Source organism: Erithacus rubecula (genome assembly GCF_903797595.1).
Source record: "Erithacus rubecula genome assembly, chromosome: 31".
Classification (NCBI taxonomy): Eukaryota; Metazoa; Chordata; class Aves; order Passeriformes; family Muscicapidae; genus Erithacus; species Erithacus rubecula.
This window is the reverse complement of record NC_136682.1, coordinates 2,196,153-2,214,654: the sequence shown is the minus strand read 5'-3', so window position 1 is coordinate 2,214,654 and position 18,502 is coordinate 2,196,153. Positions and strand designations below refer to the sequence as shown.

The 18,502-nt window shown below is 52.4% G+C and overlaps 2 protein-coding genes across 2 annotated transcripts; both read left to right on the top strand.

Annotated features, from left to right (window-relative positions):
- The first annotated feature begins 4,092 nt into the window (after positions 1–4,092).
- On the top strand, positions 4,093–8,874 carry LOC306813594 (keratin, type II cytoskeletal 4-like). The gene is made up of 9 exons (XM_079329109.1): positions 4,093–4,629; positions 5,310–5,524; positions 6,462–6,522; positions 6,950–7,045; positions 7,138–7,302; positions 7,509–7,634; positions 7,988–8,208; positions 8,413–8,447; positions 8,549–8,874. Exons 1-9 carry the CDS (start codon positions 4,165–4,167, stop codon positions 8,800–8,802), a joined length of 1,638 nt encoding a protein of 545 aa, XP_079185235.1. The 5' UTR covers positions 4,093–4,164; the 3' UTR covers positions 8,803–8,874.
- A 4,638-nt stretch (positions 8,875–13,512) lies between these two features.
- On the top strand, positions 13,513–18,285 carry LOC306813591 (keratin, type II cytoskeletal 75-like; the record flags this gene model as incomplete). The annotated part of the gene is made up of 9 exons (XM_079329102.1): positions 13,513–14,103; positions 14,725–14,939; positions 15,136–15,196; positions 15,497–15,592; positions 15,715–15,879; positions 16,787–16,912; positions 17,169–17,389; positions 17,771–17,805; positions 17,912–18,285. 9 exons carry the CDS (start codon positions 13,513–13,515, stop codon positions 18,283–18,285), a joined length of 1,884 nt encoding a protein of 627 aa, XP_079185228.1.
- Between the last annotated feature and the right edge of the window lie 217 nt (positions 18,286–18,502).

Genomic DNA, 18,502 nt, shown 5'->3' with positions numbered 1-18,502 from the left:
TCTGGGGGTTCAATCTCGGGACCTCGGGGCTCCCCCAGGGCCGAGACCTGACTCAGCTCACCCCATGGCTGGGGTCTGACTCACCTGCCCGATGGGGCCCAGGTTTGGGGGTCCCTGAGCCTTTTGGGGCATTGTGAGACAGGTGGGAGGGGGGATCCGGACACTGGGGTCCCTTTTGGGGTGGAGTGAGGGGTTTGGGGTGCTGGGGGAAATGGGAGTCCTCTCGGGATTGGGGGAGCAGGCTGAGGGGTTTGGGGGTGCTGATCCCTTGGGGGGGTTTGTGCCCCCCCAGATTTTCCTACTAGGGAACCTGAACCCCCATTTCCACCATTGAGGGTCCATCCAGGTTCAGGCCCCCCAAATCCACCTCCCGAATGGGCTTCTTCACCTCAAACCCCACCTCCCCGTGGAGGGGATCCCCAAAATCTGAGGGCTCAGGCAGAAACTTCCTGGACCCCCAAATTTTCCTAGATCAGGGAGTTCTCAATCCCATTTCTGTTTTTGTGGGACCCCCTCCCAAGATCATCCCCCCACAAATCCATCTCCTGAATGAGCTCCTTCACCCCAAAACCCACCTCCCCATAGAGGGGACCCCCCAAAATCCAGGTGCTCAGGTGGGCACCTCCTCACGTAGATGTGTCCAGGGTGTTTATGGGGGGGTCTCTGCCCCGTATGGGGGGCTGGTCCCTTGGCAGCCACCTGGGTGGGGTTTTGGGGTGCAGTGACAAGCCGGGACCTGTCGGGGCAATTAACTCCTGTAATTAGCGTCGGGAGGAGCCGCCCAAACTCTCGGTACTTTCACACGCACACCCCTGCACTCCTCCCCTCCCTGCACCCCAAACCTCTCCCTGCTCCTGAACAGCCCCCGCAGCCCCCTGAGACTCTGCACCCCCAGACCCAGCATATTTTGGGTCTTTTAAATTGGGGTGAGATGTGGAGTGACCCCAGGAGTTGGGGAGCACCCAGGGAAGGGCACTGGGAGATGGGGTGGCTTGAGGTGTAGTCTTGATTTTGGGAGCCTGTTTGAGCTTTGGGGGCACATTGTGGCCCTTTAGAGGGTGTTCTGGATTTGGGATCCCAAGGGACTGGGGAGGGAGGAATACAGGGATACCCTGGGTGCAGCCCATTGGTTTCCCACTCCCAGGAATTTGAGGAGTGGGTGATGATGCAGCTGAGAGGCCCCCAATTCCAATGGTTTTCCCTCAAAACACAGGATTCCCTCCACCTCAAGCACTCACCCTGACCCTTTTAACACTAAATTCATCTCATTTTGGTGTCCTTGTTTGCCCCCCCATGCGGGAAGAAGCAGGGGGACCTGGGTGTCCAGTGGGTCATTATTCCCATGGGATATTCCCATGGATTCCTGTGGCACCCCCAAGGTCAGCCCTACCCCTGCCTGGGGCCCACCCTCACCCTGTGACCCCCAGGAGGGTCCTCACCCCCTCACGGGGCTCCTGCAAGTCCAGCTTGGTGCTCCTTCCCCCCTGCTGATCCCTAACCCTCATTCCCTGGGATGTTCCTGAGCTCTCCTTCTGGCTGGGCACGATGCAGGGTCCCACCCCAGGGCAGTGGGACATCACGAGAGGGGGCACCAATGGCACCACAGCGGTGACGAGAGCCAGCCTGCTCGGGGGCCGTGGATCCCGGGGTTGGGGGCTGTGGATCCCGGGATTGGGGGTGCCCTGAGCCCTGGGATCCCGCCGTGGCTCCGGGGCTGTGGATCCCGGGATTGGGGGTGCCCTGAGCCCTGGGATCCCGCCGTGGCTCGGGGGGCTGTGGATCCCGGGATTGGGGGTGCTCTGAACCTTGGGATCCCGCCGTGGCTCCCGGGGCTGTGGATCCCGGGGTCGGGGGTACCCAGATCCCGGGATCCCGCCGTGGCTCCGGGGCTCTCGGCAGTCCCAGGGCACCGCCCATCTGCTGCAACACCTGCTTTGATCTCCCGGGGACCCACCTTGTTGTTCCAGCTGTCACCATTCCCGCTCCCAGCCCTGCAATTTCCTGGGTCGGCGGCTGCCAGCGGAGCAGCCGGGAGTTTCCGGATCTGATGTTTTCACCCGTCCCAGCACAGTTTTGGGGTGAAATCAGCTGTATCCGGGCTCTGGGTCCCCTACACATTTCCCTGGTTGGGACTGCTGGGCGTCCGTGCTGGTGGCCCCTTCTCCCACGGGATACACTGGGATGTTGGGGTGCTGGATGGGTGATGGTGGGCAGGTTCAGGTGGGCGATGGTGGCCAATGTTGGGGGGGTGACAGTGGCCAAGACTGAGTGGGGGATGGCCCTCCATGTTAGGGTGGATGGGTGACAGTGTTTTAGGTGGGTGACAGTGGCCAGCAGTGGGTCAGGGGTGGTGGCCACTGTTGGGTGGTGATATTGCCTAACATTGGATGGGTGACTGTGACCAGCACTGGGTGATTGATGGTGGCCAGCACTAGTTGGGTGACAGTGGCCAGCCTTGGGCCCTTGTCTTTGCTCCTGATGCATCCCCACCCTGGCAAGCGCTGGAGCATCTGAGGCGCTCCACCTCGGAGCTTAGGAGGGATTTGGGAGCCGACCCCGTGTCCCAGTGAGGTGTCTCCACCCCGCGGTGGCCGGGCGGGGCAGGGCTCTGCTGCTTGGGCAAACGCGGGGCTGGCAGCGGGCCGGCGGCTGGGCCAGGAGCTGCTGCGGGAGCCACCCTGGGAACTCCTGGCAGGAATGCTCTCCGCCCCAGCTCCAACAGGTTCATTCGGTTTGGGGCAGATCTGCCGGTTGCGTAAGGTCAGGAGCTGCAGCCGCCGCCTCCTCCCCTCTGCTCAAACCGCTTCTCTTCTCCAGATGGAAAATTGGGGAACCCCGGAGGGGGGGAGGGGGAGTGGGGGGTTTCCAGGTGGGGTTGGGGTGTGCAGGATGCGCATTGTCCAAAGGGAGCATCAACTTCCCTGTTTCCTTCTCTGCGAATCCCCCGGGGCTGAACACCCTGGAGCTTTAGGAATCCCCGATGAGATTCAGGAGGAAACACCGGGACATGCACCCAGACCTAGATTTACATATTTTCAGTAAAAAAAAAAAAAAGCCGGAGGTGAAACTTCAGAGCTGAAACTGGTTCCACAAACGTCTCCCAATGAATGGGATAATCCAGAGCTGGATTTTATTGGTAGTGTGAGGTTGGGGGGAAGTTTTGGGGCTTTTTATTTGTTTTAACGGTGGGATAAACCGGGATCCTCAATGGAGGCAACTCAACGCCTCATTTAAATAGAAATTTAAAGCAATTAAGCAATTAAATTGTGCTGTTTTAACGATGGGGTAGGCTGAGAGTGGCTTTTCTGAGTACCACATGCTGTGGAGGGACTGGAGACCCACCAGGACCCTCAGAAAACATCTGAAAATCCCTGGAAGGTTCCTCAGAGGAGGGATGTGATCCCCTGTCAAAGTTGTGGGGCAGGAAACAGTCTTGACCCTGCTGGGGTGTTGTGCAACACAGATATATTGAGATATTTCAGTCTCTGCAAATCCCAGTGTGTCCCACCCATCTCAACCCATCACTCAGAGAGATCCAAAATGACTTCAACATCCTTTCAGAAGGTTTAAGAAGGTTTTAAAATCATCTTTATTGACATAAAAGTAGTTTTAAAGCCCTGCCAAACACTAATGCTCCCAGTTGTGAAACACTTTGGACAACCCACGTCACCTCTCCGCAGAGCTGGAGGTTGAAACTGAGTGCATCTGAGGGTGTGCCTGGGAGCCTGGGTTTTTGTTGGAATTCAGTGAACCCAGCCCTTGGTGTCAGGCTGAAAATGACAGATTTAGCTAAAACAAGGGTTTCCCTTGAGGGCGTGACACATCAGAGAGTTCACGGGGCTTTGTGAGTGTCAGCCCAGGGAATTTGAGTTGGAGTTCGGCTCCAACACCAACAATACTTTTGTTTTTCTTTACACTCTGGGGAGTGTTTGCAGGGAGGTCACGGTTGTGGCAAAGTGAGGAGGGCGTCCTTTCAAACCTGAAAACAATGAAGAGAACGAAACAACCCCCAAAAAAATGTCATCTCCACTCCCCCCGGCACCGACCGACTCCCTGCGCCCATAAAAAGGGGAGACCCAACAGCTGCTCCCACAGGACTTGACTCCTCTTTCCTGCAAATCTCCAGCTTCAGCCCTCTGCTCAGAATCTTGGGGACCCTTCACCATGTCTCGCCAGTCCTGTGCTCTTGGCAAGGGGTTCAGCTCCAGCTCCGTGTGCTTCGGGGGCAAGAGCAAGGCGGCGCTGGGCTCGGCGCAGCGCGGGGGATGCCGAGGCTCTGCCGGTGGCTTCAGCAGCAGGAGCCTCTACGCTCTGGGGGGCACTAAAAGCACCTCCCTGGGAGGATTTGGGGGGGCCTGCAGAGGCTTTGGTGGCCAAGGAGGCTTTGGGGGCGGCTTTGGTGCGGGGTGCTTTGGTGGAGGCCTCGGCAGTGGCTTCGGTGGCTTCGGTGGAGGATTCGACGGTGGCTTCCCCCCCTGCCCCCCGGGTGGCATCAGGGAGGTGACCATCAACCAGAGCCTGCTGGCCCCCCTCAACCTGGAGATTGACCCTGAGATCCAGAAGGTTCGGACACAGGAGAGGGAGGAGATCAAGCAACTCAACGACAAATTTGCCTCCTTCATCGACAAGGTTTGGAAGGGGCTTCACTCTGGGATCGTCTCTGGAGGGTGGGAAAGACCAGGAGATGCTCATCCAGTGGAGTTGCCCAAATCTCCATAAACTGGAGATGTTTGAGGCTGTTTTTATGGGCAAAATGGGCTATTTTATGGAGAACATTGGGCTACTTTGAAGGACAAGGTAAATTTTTTTGAGTGTTTTGGGCTGTTTTTAATGGGATTTTGGGTGCTTTTGGCTTTTAAAGAGAAGATGTGATTTTGTGTGACTTGGGCTGTTTTAAAGGAGAAGGTGGGATTTTTTTGGGGGAATATTTTTAAGGAGATGTTGGGATTCGGAGTGTTTTGGGTTATTCTTAAGTGGAAGATGGGATATATAGTGATTTAGATTTTTTTAAGGAGATGGTTGGACTTTTTGGTTTATTTTGAAGATGATGGGACTTTTTTGGCTATTTTGAACAAGAAGGTGCCAAACCCATGAAGCTCATTGTGTTTCTCCTGTTTAGAAGCTCCAAAATTGGGGAGGGGACGTGACCCCTTTTGCCCACTCACCCCATCCACTGTGGTCCTACCTGTCCCGTAGGACTGGGAAGTCATCCCAAATTAAATGAGAATAAAATACAGAAAACACATGGGAACAAATCAGTAAAAAGATGGGGTTTTGGAGGAAGAATCACTCTTCCCCCACCTGTTTAGGTTCGGTTCCTGGAGCAGCAGAACCGAATCCTGCAGACCAAGTGGGAGCTGCTGCAGCAGCAGGCTGGTCCAACGGGGGGCAGGAACTTGGACATTTTCTTTGAGACCTACATCAGTGGGCTGAGGAAGCAGCTGGATGGTCTCTCCAGTGAGAAGCTCCAGCTGGAGACAGAGCTGAAGAGCTTCCAGGACATGGTGGAAGACTTCAAGACAAAGTAGGTTGTTTGGGGTGTCTGGTGATGAATAAACAGGGAGAAAAAACTCACTTCAAACAGCCAAAACCCCAAAATACTGATAGTATTTTTCAATATTTATTTTTTCCTATAATAATTTCAGTATTGATTTTTTTCCTGATGGTTAGAAAACATAAAATGTTTGGGGAAAGTGAGTTTGGATGAAAAGTGGTGCATTCTCAGCTTTTCTCAGATGTTCTCAATATATTGCTAGAATTGTACTTTTTCCTGATGGAGGATCCTCCACTGTTTGTCAAGAAGGAATTCCTTAAGAATCAGTGACATTAATGAATTAATCAGTTGCTAAACACAACTCTAATTTCCTTATGGATTTCCTCATGATTCCTTCTCATAATATCATTAAGGATTTGAGGAAAAGTTGGAAAAAGTAGAACAAAGACTGGAGAAATTAATCCACTTGTGGAATTACAAAAGATAGTGGGCAAGGAAGTCTGGGAATCATTGGAATCCATAAGACCAGAGGTTGCTGGGTGAAAATTGACTTTACATTTGGAGGTGAGCATCTGGAAAATTTGGGTCCATTTGGGATTCTGGGTTGTCCTGTGCAGGGCCAGGAGCTGAACTCGATGATCCCTGTAAGTCCCTTCCAAATCCCTTGATACCAGTGAGGGGCTGCAGGTTTTTGGATCTCGTGGAAGGAACTTGGAGTGGCTGCAAACAGCAGGACTCACTTCAGCAGAGCCAGAATTCCTCTTTCCAGGCTTTCCTCACCCAGGAGCTGGAGATGCAGGAGCCAGGGCTTGTCCTGAAAGGCGAAATGCAATTCCCTGTCCATAAATCTCCCTCGTGGCAGATCTATTTTTGCCGAGTTTATGAGTCTGAGGCCAACAATGTTCATTAGCCTGAGCTGGAGCCAAAACAAGCAGCCAGATTCCATCTCCCTCCTTCCCATCCACAGGTACGAGGAGGAGATAAACAAAAGGACAGCAGCTGAGAACGAATTTGTGCTCCTGAAGAAGGTCAAGTTTTTTTTTTTTCTTTTCTTTTTTTTTTTTTTTTTTTTTTTTTTTTTTTTCTTAAAGGGACTCCAGGAGAGGAGGAGAGGGACTTTGGACAATGGTTTGGAGGGACAGGACACAGGGAATGGCTTCCTACTGCCAGAGGGCAGGGATGAATGGGATATTGGAAAGGAATTCCTCCCTGTGAGGGTGGGGAGGCCCTGGAATGGTTTTCCAAGAGAAGCTGTGTCTGCCTTTCCTGGATGTGTCCAAGGCCAAGTTGGACAGGGCTTTGAGCAGCCTGGGAGAGTGAAAGGTGTCCCTGCCCTTGGCAGGGGATGGAATTGCATTTAAAGTCTCTTCCAACCCAGACCCTTCCATGATTTAATGAAATATTAGATTAACTGGTGTGTGCCAGGCAGGTTTTCTCATCCCATCTCTGCTGCAGGACGTGGATGCAGCCTACATGACCAAGGTGGAACTCCAGGGAAAAGTGGATTCTCTGTCAGATGAGATCAACTTCCTCAAGTGTCTTTATGAGGCAGTGAGTGCTCTGGGGACACCGGGATGGGAGAGGGCTGTGGCACCATAAGGAAGCTCTGGAATGGCTAAATCTGGGTTGGGTGTCACCTGCAGGAGCTGTCCCAGATGCAGAAGACCGTGTCTGACACCTCGGTGGTGCTGTCCATGGACAACAACCGGAGCCTGGACCTGAACAGCATCATCGCCGAGGTGAAGGCGCAGTACGAGGAGATCGCCAAACGCAGCCGCGCTGAGGCTGAGGCGTGGTACCGCTGCAAGGTGAGGCTGGCACCTGCTGCTGGGGCTCTCCAGTGCCCAAGGGGGTGAAAAAGCTACTGCTGGCAGCTCAGGCCATGGCAAGATCTGGAATGGTGCTGGCGCTGGTCCATCCAGAATGGACCTGGCACAGACTCGCTCTGCTTGGCTTCCCCATGGTGGTGAGGTCAGAATAGACTCAATGCCCTCTCCCTGCTTCTTCCCACCAGTATGAGGAGCTGCAGGCAACCGCAGGTGTGCATGGGGACCACCTCAAGGACACCAAGATGGAGATCTCGGAGCTCAACCGTATGATCCAGAGGATACGGGCTGAGATCGAGAGCGTGAAGAAGCAGGTGGGGATTATGGGTTTGGTAATGGGGAGGACCTCTTGGTCACGCCCTTTAGAACTTCCCTGAAGGGAAATAAGTGTGGTGGGAATTATTTGGCTTGGGAGGGACCTGGGAACAGCTAAGTCTGAGTGGGTCTGGCACACGTTGCCCAGAGAAGTCATGGATGCTCCATCCATGGAAGTGCCCAAGGCCGAGTAGGACGTGGCTTGGAGCAACCTGGGATAGTGAAAAAGTGAAAGATCACCTTTAAGGTCCTGTCCAACCCAGACCATTACATGTTTCTCTGATCTGAGATCATGTTTCCATCTCTCTGGCTGCTCTCACCCCGCTCATCCTGCCCATGTCTTGCCCTGCAGTGTGAGACTGTTCAGACGTCAATTGCGGATGCAGAACAGCGCGGGGAGGTGGCTCTCAAGGATGCCAGGGACAAACTGACCGAGCTGGAGACAGCTCTGCAAAAAGCCAAGGCTGACATGGCCCGGCAGCTCCGGGATTACCAAGAGCTCATGAATGTCAAATTAGCCCTGGATGTGGAGATTGCAACCTACAGGAAGCTGCTGGAGGGTGAGGAGTGCAGGTGAGTGGGACACAGCAAGAATTCCAATGTATCCTGATCAATCAATGGGAAAAACGTGTACCATCATCTTCATAAAACATTAATGGTGGTGTCATGAGCCGTGGACCATGGTCCTGTGGCTGTGCCAGTGGACCAATCCTGAATTCATGGAGCTGGAGCGCTCCAGGTGCTCTGGATCTGACACTCCATCTCTCTTCCTTGCAGGATGTCTGGAGAGTGCCAGAGCTCTGTCAGCATCTGTAAGTACCGTTCCCATGGGAGTGTGGCGGGCTGGGACCAGTGCTCCCAAACTTCTTGGTGGCATCAGAGCTAACCTGGTGCCTTTTGTTCCTCTCTGCAGCCGTGGTGGGCAGCGGCAGCTCCGTGGGAGGTGGATACGGCAGCGGATTGTGCCTTGGAGGAGGAGGAATTGGCTTTGGGAGCGGGAAAGGCAGCTGCAACACGGGCGGTGCTGGTTTATGCTTCAGCCTGGGAGGGGGTGGATTTGGTTCCGGGGGTGGATTTTGCTCCCTGGGTGGGGGATCTAACTCGGTGGTGGTGGGGGGATCTGGCAACGTCCTGAAGAACGCTGGCTCCGCTGGCCGGAGGGCATAGGAAAGGAATCAACCCCCCAACCCTGCACCCAGAGGAGAAAGGGAGCAAATTGCACGATGACCCCCCAGTGACCACTGATGGCACCTTAAACCACCACTCAAACTGTGGGTGGGAGACAAACCTGGCCAAACCCACCTGCTAAGGACTGAGAATCCCAACAGCAGCCGAGAACAGCTCAATCCCTTGTGCTCTGCTCCAGCTGCTGGACATCAAAGTGCCCAGATTTCCTTTGGGAGCAGGACCTGCCATCCATGGGGAGCCCCAAACCCAGCTGGGATGAGCCTGGGGAGCAGCACCCTCCAAGCAAGAGGCACCCAACACAGGCAGGAGCCTCAGCTTCTCTCAAACTGTTGTGCTGGATCCAGCTGTGGTGCAACTTTAATCAGTGCCACTCATCAGCTCCAGCTCAAGCTCTAAAACAGGAATTTCCTTCTGCTGCCTTGGCCCAGCTGAAGATGTTTCTCACCCAGCTGAGTTTGTTTTCCCCCCCCAAGTTTCACTTGGGCTGTTGTAAAATGTTTATTTTTATTCAGGGTTCACCTTTTCCTTGGGACCATGGGAACAATCGTGTGTGTTTGCTTAAGTCTTTCTCCTTGGCATGTGCCATCCCCCAATAAACATGAGAGGCAGAAACCTGGTGTGGTTTTTCTCTCCGACCAAAGAGTTTCGTGTTGTAACAAGTCTCGTCTTCTGACGAGATCTGAAAACATTTCCTGACTTTCTCCTGCCCTTTGAAGTCTGAATTTAAAGGAACTCAGGTGAAGGTGCAGCTGGGTCTCCTCTCACCCCTCTCTGTCCTGCAGGATCTCTGCACAGGGCAGATTGTCCCACCACTGTCCCCACCAGATCTGAGCAGACTTTCAGACTCTGTGGATTTTAGAGACTCTCCCCTTCTTCCTTCTCTTCATAAGCCCTTTCCATGCTGGAGTTGGGATGTTCCTGAGCTATCCCACCTCTCCCTGGCCGCTGTGCCTGACCAACAACTGCCCACCCTGTTTTCTGAGGTGACCTCAGGACTGTGGTGCCACATCTGGAGCTCCCAGGGCACTCTTTGCACGAATCTGAGTGCTTTAGGAGCATCCCACCATGGTTGGTGTGGGCGAAGGAAGAGTGCTCATCACCCCTCCAAATAATTTGGAGCTAATTCCTTGGTATGCATGATCCTGGAGCCAGCCCTGCAGCTTTTCCTATTGTCTGGACTCACCAGGGATCCATGGATTCCTCTTAAGGCATCTCCAAAAGGCAGCCGAGACCATGGGAAGAGCAAGACTTTCCCCCGCTGCTCCATCAAACCTCACCCCTCCCCAAAAGCAGAGTATTTGGATAAATTCTGATCCCCAAACTCCTGCTGTGGTTTGACCTCTTGCTCAGGAGACCTTGAATCACATCCCTGGCCAGCCACAGACTGTGCTTGGGGTGACTCATCCCGTTTCTCCCATGTTCAGCTCCGAGCTGGAAAAGGCTGAAGACATCCAGTACCAGCAGTGACAGGCGGCGTGTCACAATGGAATGTCTCAATGCTGCCAGCACGGGCTTGTCACTGCTTGGGTGGGGACATGGTTTGAGCGATGGTTAAACATTTGGGGAGTTGTAAAAGCCACCTAAAGTGGTGTTGAATGCAAAGGCATTGACTTCCCTTGGAGTCACCCCAATCCCTCGGAGTCACCCCAATCCAAACTCACTTCCAGCAGCGGCTCCTGCCTGACAAGAGACAAAGGGCTTCTCCAGGAGCACAGAGGCTGTCGCTAAAACAAACACGAATACAAACCCCTCCCCTTTTGTTCCTGGGATCGCATCAGCAATTAGGGAAAAATTCTCCCAGGCCAGACTCAGAGGTGATATAACTCCTGCCTCTGGCTGGAGGAGAGAAAATGTTTTCCATGGTTTGAAAATAGGATTGGATTCATTGGGGTTTGTCCCTGCCCATGACAGGGGTTGGACCAAGATGAACTTTAAAGTCCTTCCTAGCCCAAACCATCCCATGATCCTGTGATTTCGTGGTTTCCTATCAGTTATTCAAAGCCTGTTTATTTTCAAAGCATCATGGAACTGTTTGGGTGGGAAGTGACCTCTGAAGGTCATTTTCCTTCACTGGGGGCTCCAGGACAGCTATAGAGTGACTTGGAAAGTCCTTGGAAAGAGCCTGAAATAATGGAATAAGGGGTGATGGTTTCCAGCTGGAAAGAGGGCAGGATTACATGGGATATCAGGAGGGAGTTCTTCCCTGTGAGGGTGCTGAGGTCCTAGAATGGATTTTCTGGAAAAACTGTGGCTGCTCTATCCCTGGAAGTGCCCAAATCCAGGCTGGACAGGCTTGGAGCAGTGTGGTCTAGTGGAAGGCGTCCCTGCCCATGTGCAATGGCAGGGGTGGGATGGGATAATCCACTCCCTTCCCACCCAAGCCATTCCACCTCTGCTGGAGCTCATGTTTGAACCAGGAGGGGATGTTGATACCCAAATCCCAGTTGGATTTCCTAAGCTTGGCTGGAGCTGTGGCCGTGACTCAACATCTGTGTTATCTTTCCACGTGCGCTTGGGGCTCTGCCGTTTGCTGACTCGGGAGCTCTCCTTCCCTGGGAACCAGAGAACTTTCGGATCCTGTCATCCCGCCCACAGAAGGAGAAAAAAAAAAATCCCAACAAAAATCCCCCAGGAAAGTGTAACCAGAGGTTGGATAACGCTGAGGGAGGTGGGTTTTGCCTGGGCTGTTGGGGGACAGTGATTCAGCCCCCATTTTTATTGCCTGTGTATTGATTTATTTTCTGTTTATTGATTCATTCCATCCAAACCCCCCCTCCCGCCATTCATTTGCTCCTACAGTGAGATTTTGATATTATATATATTTATTTTTTCAAAAGTACGACTTCATGATCTTGAAGGTCTTTTCCAGTCTTAATCTTATGATTCCATGATTTTTCTTAGGTTTATCTACCCCCTAATCCACCTTCTTGAGTCGTCCCAGACCCACACAGGTCCAGGAGGTGGGATAAACACAGGGAATGTGATGTTTTCCAGTGGAAATGCCAGTTTAGCTGCATGTCCGAGTCCCAAGGCACTTTTGGAAATGGGTGTCTGGGCGATATTTTTAGAGGTATTTAAACATCTGATGATACCAGAAGTTGCTGGTGTGGATTTTCCAGAAGCTCCTAATTAACATGTGCTGTGTGAGAATTCCAAGACCTGCACCAGATGGCTGCAGCACAACTAGGTGCCTGCAGAGCCGTGGGTTTGGACTTCAATATGTCCTAGGTGGCTTTAAAATGTTGAAAAGTAATTAAAAAAAATATTTTCTCTATAAAGAATAAAATGAGACTAATTGTTATTTGGTGAGCAAGGCAAAAGGGTGGATGTGTGATGGATTTTTGGATTGAATGACTTACAGAGTCAACCTGAATCATTCCATGATTCTGTGAAGGGTGGTGCATGCCCAATCCCTGGAAGTGTCCAAGGCCAGGTTGGACAGGGGCTTGGAGCCACCTGGGATAAAGGAAGGTGTCCCTGCCCATAGCAGGGTGTGGAACGAGATGGGATTTAAAGTTCTTTCTGACCCAAGCCATCCTGGAATTCTGTGATGGATCACAGTCTGAGTCCATCCTCAGCTGGGAATCGGAACTGGAGGATTCCGACAATTCCTGCCTTTCTAAAATCTACATCTGCCAAAGATATATTGGCATAAACATCAAATATAAACACCAAAATAAGTGAAACAGCTGGAAAGAATGGTAATTCCTCTAAGCCCTCCTCATTTCCATAAGTGAGTTGAGCTCTATTAATCGCATTTAAATTGTTCCAGGGTGTGTGATGTGGGCAGCAAGGTTTAGGATCCCTCCTCCCACTGTGTTCCTGGGGCTGTCCCTCCATCTTCCTGCACGTCCCACCATGGCAGCTGGTGCCTGGTGTCTCCTCATGGTCCTGAAAGCTCTCAGAAAATCCTACACGGGTTTCCCAGATAGGGTATTTCCTCATCAGTGCTGACATTGTCTCGGCATGAAGACAGTGGGACATGCTTTAGTCCAACAGCAAATGAATTTCCAGTGCCAGCACCAGTGTCTCATCACCAGTGAGGTTTTATTTATCAAAAAGGCTCAGAGCCTCATCAAAATGCAATTTGCTGAGCTCTGGCTGTAGATTGAGAAACTCAATTCTCTGAGCCAAAGGCAATTTTCCAAGTAAAAAGAAAGCCGAGGGTGTAACTTAGGTGTGTTTTGGGAATTGTGAAAGCCAGGCTACAACTTGGCATAAGCCGCAGTGCCTGCCTGCAATGGGGCTTTGGAGTGAGAGATTTAAAGATAAACACAAGCAGGGAAACAACCCCGGTGGATGAAAGGTGGAAAACAAATGCCTGGTGTATCCTAGGGAGGCTCTTGCTGCTTCACGAGGCGTAAGATTCCTTACTCATGGCGTGCTGGGAGCCCCAGTTGGAGTTTTTTTTGCCTTTTCTCCTGCATTAGAGGGTGTGTTTCTGGGTAGGGTCAATGTTTGGCAAATTGGAGATGGAAATCTTTAGCCACGCCACGCTGATGAAGACAGGACCTGTCTCCTCCTTCACGCCCATGCAGACCCAGCCCACCTCCAAAAACACATAAAAGGGAGCATCCTCTGCCCTCCAGCCAGAGGGACTGACTTCCCTTCTTCCACCCACCTCCTCACCACAACCCCTGCTGAGCTCCTCAGCTTCTCCATTCTCGCCTCCTTTGAGGATAACCAGCCATGTCTCGTCAGTCTGTCTGCAGGAGCTTCGGAGGGGGCAGCAGGAGGGGCTTTAGCTCCTGCTCTGCCATCGGTGGGGGCTTCGGAGGCGGCAGCCGGAGCAGGAGCAGCTACAGCTCGTACTCCGTGTCCAGGGGATTCGGAGGAGGAGGAGGAGGGCGCTGCGGGGGCTTTGGCAGCAGGAGCCTCCACAACATGGGGGGCAGCGCCAGGATGTCCATGGGCGGCTGCTACGGCGGCAGGATGGGCGGCTTCGGCGGGAGCTACGGGGGGCTCGGCGGTTTTGGGGGAGGCATGGGTGGAGGAGGAGGAGGAATGTGTGGCTTTGGGGGAATGGGTGGAGGAGGAGGGATGGGTGGCTTCAGCGGAGGGATGGGTGGCTTTGGTGGCGGGATGGGTGGCTTTGGTGGCCCTGGCTTTGGCATGGGTGGCCCCGGGAGAGGTGGCCCTGGGATCCAGCCGGTGCAGATCGACACGACCCTCCTGCGGCCCGTCCACGTCGAGATCGACCCCCAGATCCAGCAAGTTAAAAACCAGGAGAAGGAGCAGATCAAGACCCTGAACAACCAGTTTGCCTCCTTCATTGACAAGGTGAGAGGGTGGGATTGGGCCTGATTAAGGCCAGAATTAGGAGGAACTTCCCAGTTGCGCAGAAACGTCCTTCTGGAGCTAAATCCCAGCAGGCAGAGAAGCTTGAGCAGAGCCTTTTCATTAAGGAAGAGATGGGAATCTCTCCTCCACACAAGATCAAAGCAATGTCTCCAGGGCTTTCATCTGCCCTGTTGCACCAAGCTCTGCTCTGAGGTTACTCTCGCAAGCAGGTTCAACACCTCCAACCTCCGCAGGTTTCGGGCACAGATTCTCCCTCCTCCACCATTCTCTGCCCAAACAACCTCCCATTTCAGTATTAATTTATATATTTTTCTCTTTGTTTTCAAATCTCCAGGCTTTTAAATCGAGGCTGGAGGTCAGATTTCCACACTGCCTGCAATAGGGATGGACTTGGAGTGAGGGCAATGTGTAAAAGCTCCTTTAAGTAGAAAATAATTAGAAATTTCCTTCTTTTCCTGATATTGAAGCTTAGGTACCAACAGAAATTTTAAAAAACACAGTCAATTGGTTCTCTCATCACCATGCAAACCTTTCTGAGTGATGCAAGAGATGTTTTGGTGGCAGCTGTGTGATGGTGGGCCCTCCATGTCTTGGCTGTAGGTCCGATTCCTGGAGCAGCAGAACAAGGTGCTCTCCACCAAGTGGGAGCTGCTCCAGCAGCAAGGGCCATCAGGGCCCAGGAAGAACCTGGATATGATCTTTGAGAATTACATCCAGAACCTGCGGAGGCAGCTGGAATCAATCCTGGCACAGCGGGGCCAGCTGGAGTCAGAGCTGCAGAACATGCAGCAGTACGTCGAGGATTACAAAACCAAGTGAGTGCACAGCCCAGAGCAGCTCAGGCAACTTTTTGGTCACTTTAATTTTCCCCAGCTGCTTTTTATGGTGATAGTGGAGATAGTTTTTCAGCCTAAATATTTTAATTTAGGGATGTTTTTCCCTTTCAGTTTGTTTCTCACGGCCTTAGGCATGAAAGACCAGGAACTCAATTTGCACTTTTCCTTTCCATAGGTATGAGGAAGAGATCAACAGGCGCACGACAGCCGAGAATGAGTTTGTGGTGCTGAAGAAGGTGAGTCACAGGCACCACCAAATAATCCCCCAGTATCTGGCTTTGCCTGTGCTTGAATGGGAACTGTGGAGTTTTTAAGATCTCCCAGCTGATATCTGGAATCCCTTATATTCAATTTGCATAATGGGATGACACCATAACATTATTTATTTTTAATTATTTATATATGTGGCTGTAGAATTATATATAAACATAATGATGTCCCAGTGAATAACACCAAATCCTCGGACAACAATTCCCACGAGCCTGAAGGATTCCCAAGAGGAAACAAAACTATTTTCTGTGGGATCTTTCCTTTAGGATGTGGACAGTGCCTACATGACCAAAGTCGAGCTGGAAGCCAGGGTGGGAGCTCTGACAGATGAAATCAACTTCCTGAGGTGCATCTATGAGGAGGTAGGAGCTCTCCCTTCTCCAGGGGGGCCAAAATTGCCATCACTGTGTGGTAGCCAAGTTAGATGAGTGCCTGGGTGCATTTAGGCTTGAGATGGTGCCTCTGACTCATGTCTTGGTTGCAGGAGCTGTCTCAGATGCAGACCATCAGCCGGGATCTGTCCGTGGTGGTGTCCATGGACAACAACCGGCACCTGGACCTGGACAGCATCATCGAGGAGGTTCGGCGCCAGTACGAGCAGATTGCCCAGAGCAGCCGGGCTGAGGCCGAGGCTTGGTACCAGAGCCAGGTGAGTCAGGCAGCAGGCGAGACTCCTGGGTGTGGCTGGGTGATTTGCAATAATTCATGGCTGGATGAGACACCTTTTCAAGCTAACGGGGCTGGAGCTCATGGTGCAAGGAAGGTCCAGAGGGATTGAGCTGCTTTTGAGGGATCTGACTCATTGTTCCCAGCGCGTCCCAAACTCACTGAGGTGCATGGCACAAACTGATGCCTTGAGAGGCTACCTAGAGCAGAGGCTAGACAGGGTTAAAGGAATGAAGCAGGTATTTATTGAAAAGGTCTTCACAGGATACACCTTGGGCAGTACAAGAGGCTGGCCAAGGCTGCTCTCAAGATGGACGATGCATTACACATTTTCACAGTTTTATAAGTCTTGTTCCATTTCCATATTGGGGTTAGTTGTCCAATTGCAGCTCCAGGTTATGCAGTCCCATCTTCCCAGAATGCTCTCCTCAAGTTGCTGCTTTTTTGCACTTTTTGGGCCTGAAGCTGCAATGGTGTCATTAGTTCTGGGGCTGGAAAAGGATTGTTTTGTCTGATTGAACTGGGAGGAGAACTTGCTAACACTTTCTATGAAGTTCAGAGTTATATACTAATGCAGTAGAGAATCTGGAAAATTTGAAAGCTAAAACTTAAAGCATCAAAATCTCTTGATAAAAACCGCCCAAAATGCACCTTAATGAGAAAATTCCAGCCCAAGTGGCTTTTCAGATGCCAAGAGAGTTTTTAATGTCACAAAGATCCATTTCAAAGCTCAAACCCCATGACTGAGTCCTAGAGCCACCTTGAACATTGAGCTGGGCATCCACTGGCAGCACAGTGGGTCCTCATAGTGTCACCTGAGCCTTGAAACTGGTGACAAATCTAGAGGCAGCAGGAATGTGTCACTGATGGGTCTGTCTTGGTGCCACCAGTACGAGCAGCTACAGAGCACGGCCGGCCGGCACGGGGACAACCTCCGCAACACCAAGATCGAGATCCAGGAGCTGACCAGGAACATCCAGAGGCTGCGGGCTGAGATTGAAAACGTGAAGAAGCAGGTAGGGCTTGGTTGGTGTCTTGGGGATGAGATCAAGGACATAGGAAGGGGCTGGTTGGTGTCTCAGGGGAAGGTCAGGATGGACCTGAGGTCCAGGCTGGATCACAAATGACCATGAGTGGGACAGAAACCTTCTATCGCCCCAAGTTCACTTCATGCAGATGTTTATTTGCCTCCTGATTTCTCCTCTTGGGGGTATGAGGACTGATCATCAGGGACAAATTGAGGTCTGAGAAAGCTCCCATTGTGCTCTCCAGAACCAGCAGCTGCAGGCAGCCATTGCTGAGGCTGAGGAGAGGGGGGAGATGGCTCTCAAAGATGCCAGGTTGAAGTTGGAGGAGCTGGAGAGTGCCCTGCAGAAGGACAAGGAGGAGCTGGCTCGCCTGCTGAAGGAGTACCAGGAGCTGCTGAATGTCAAGATTGCGCTGGATGTTGAGATTGCCATGTACAGGAAGTTGCTGGAGGGGGAGGAGAACAGGTAAGCAACTGAGATCTCATTAGGTGTTGTGATCTACACTGGACACCTGGAATATTGACTGTAATCCCAAACCAATTCTTTGGGCTAATGGGTGGATGCTGTGATTAATGCTGTTCTTGGGGTCAAGAGCCATAACTGGCTCTCTAGAGATGGAAGAGCTGCTGCCCCATCTCTGTCACTGTTGAGTTTTTAATGAACCTCAAAGCTGGAGAAACCTTGTTGTAAAGAGGAATTGCCAGCCATTTTCCTCCTCCAACCTTTTAGTGATTCCAAAGTGGCTCACGAGGGTGAACCATGAAAATAATTTGATAATGGAAACCGTTTAAAGTTTTTACAACCTCTCATTTACTGGGTAATTAAAATGTCCAATTTCCTTCACAGGTTGTGCAACGATGGAATGGCAAACGTCAATGTCTGTAAGTATCTGCCCTGGGGTCCCTCAGAAAAACCATCACACTGTGTTTCTTCAGAGACAGAGCCTGAGACTGGGCAATGGGAACATAACCTGCTCTTCTCTTCCAGCTGTGGTGGGCAGGACAACTGTCTCTGGAGGCAGAGGAGGCATGGGAGGAGGATTCGGAGGCAGCGGCATGGGAGGAGGATTCGGAGGAGGCAGCGGCATGGGAGGAGGATTCGGGGGCGGCAGCTGTGGCATGGGAGGAGGATTCGGAGGAGGCAGCGGCATGGGAGGAGGAATGGGAGGAGGCGGCGTGTGCGGAGGAGGCAGCAGCTTTGGAGGAGGCAGCATGGGGGGCAGCTGTGGCATGGGGGGAGCGATGTACGGCGGGGGCTTCTCCTCCGGCAGCGGGAGGATGTGCGGCTCCGGCGGGGGATCCTCCTCCGTGCGGAGATGCGTCACCACCACCTCGCTCAAATCCTCGGGAGTGCGATTCTGAGCCCCGAAGGTTGACAAGGAAAGAAGCACCTCCTCTCTCCTCCCGACAGCAGCCCAGCCTCCCGAAGCCCAGCTCCGCTGTCCTGCAGCGGGATGAGCTGTGTCCCCCCGCGCAGCTCATCCCGGCTCCTGGTGCCAGCCGGGGTTCGGTGGCGATGCCGTGGGCGTCCCGGCACCAGGAGCTGCCTGGCAGGAGGGGCCGCTCTGCCTTCCTTGCT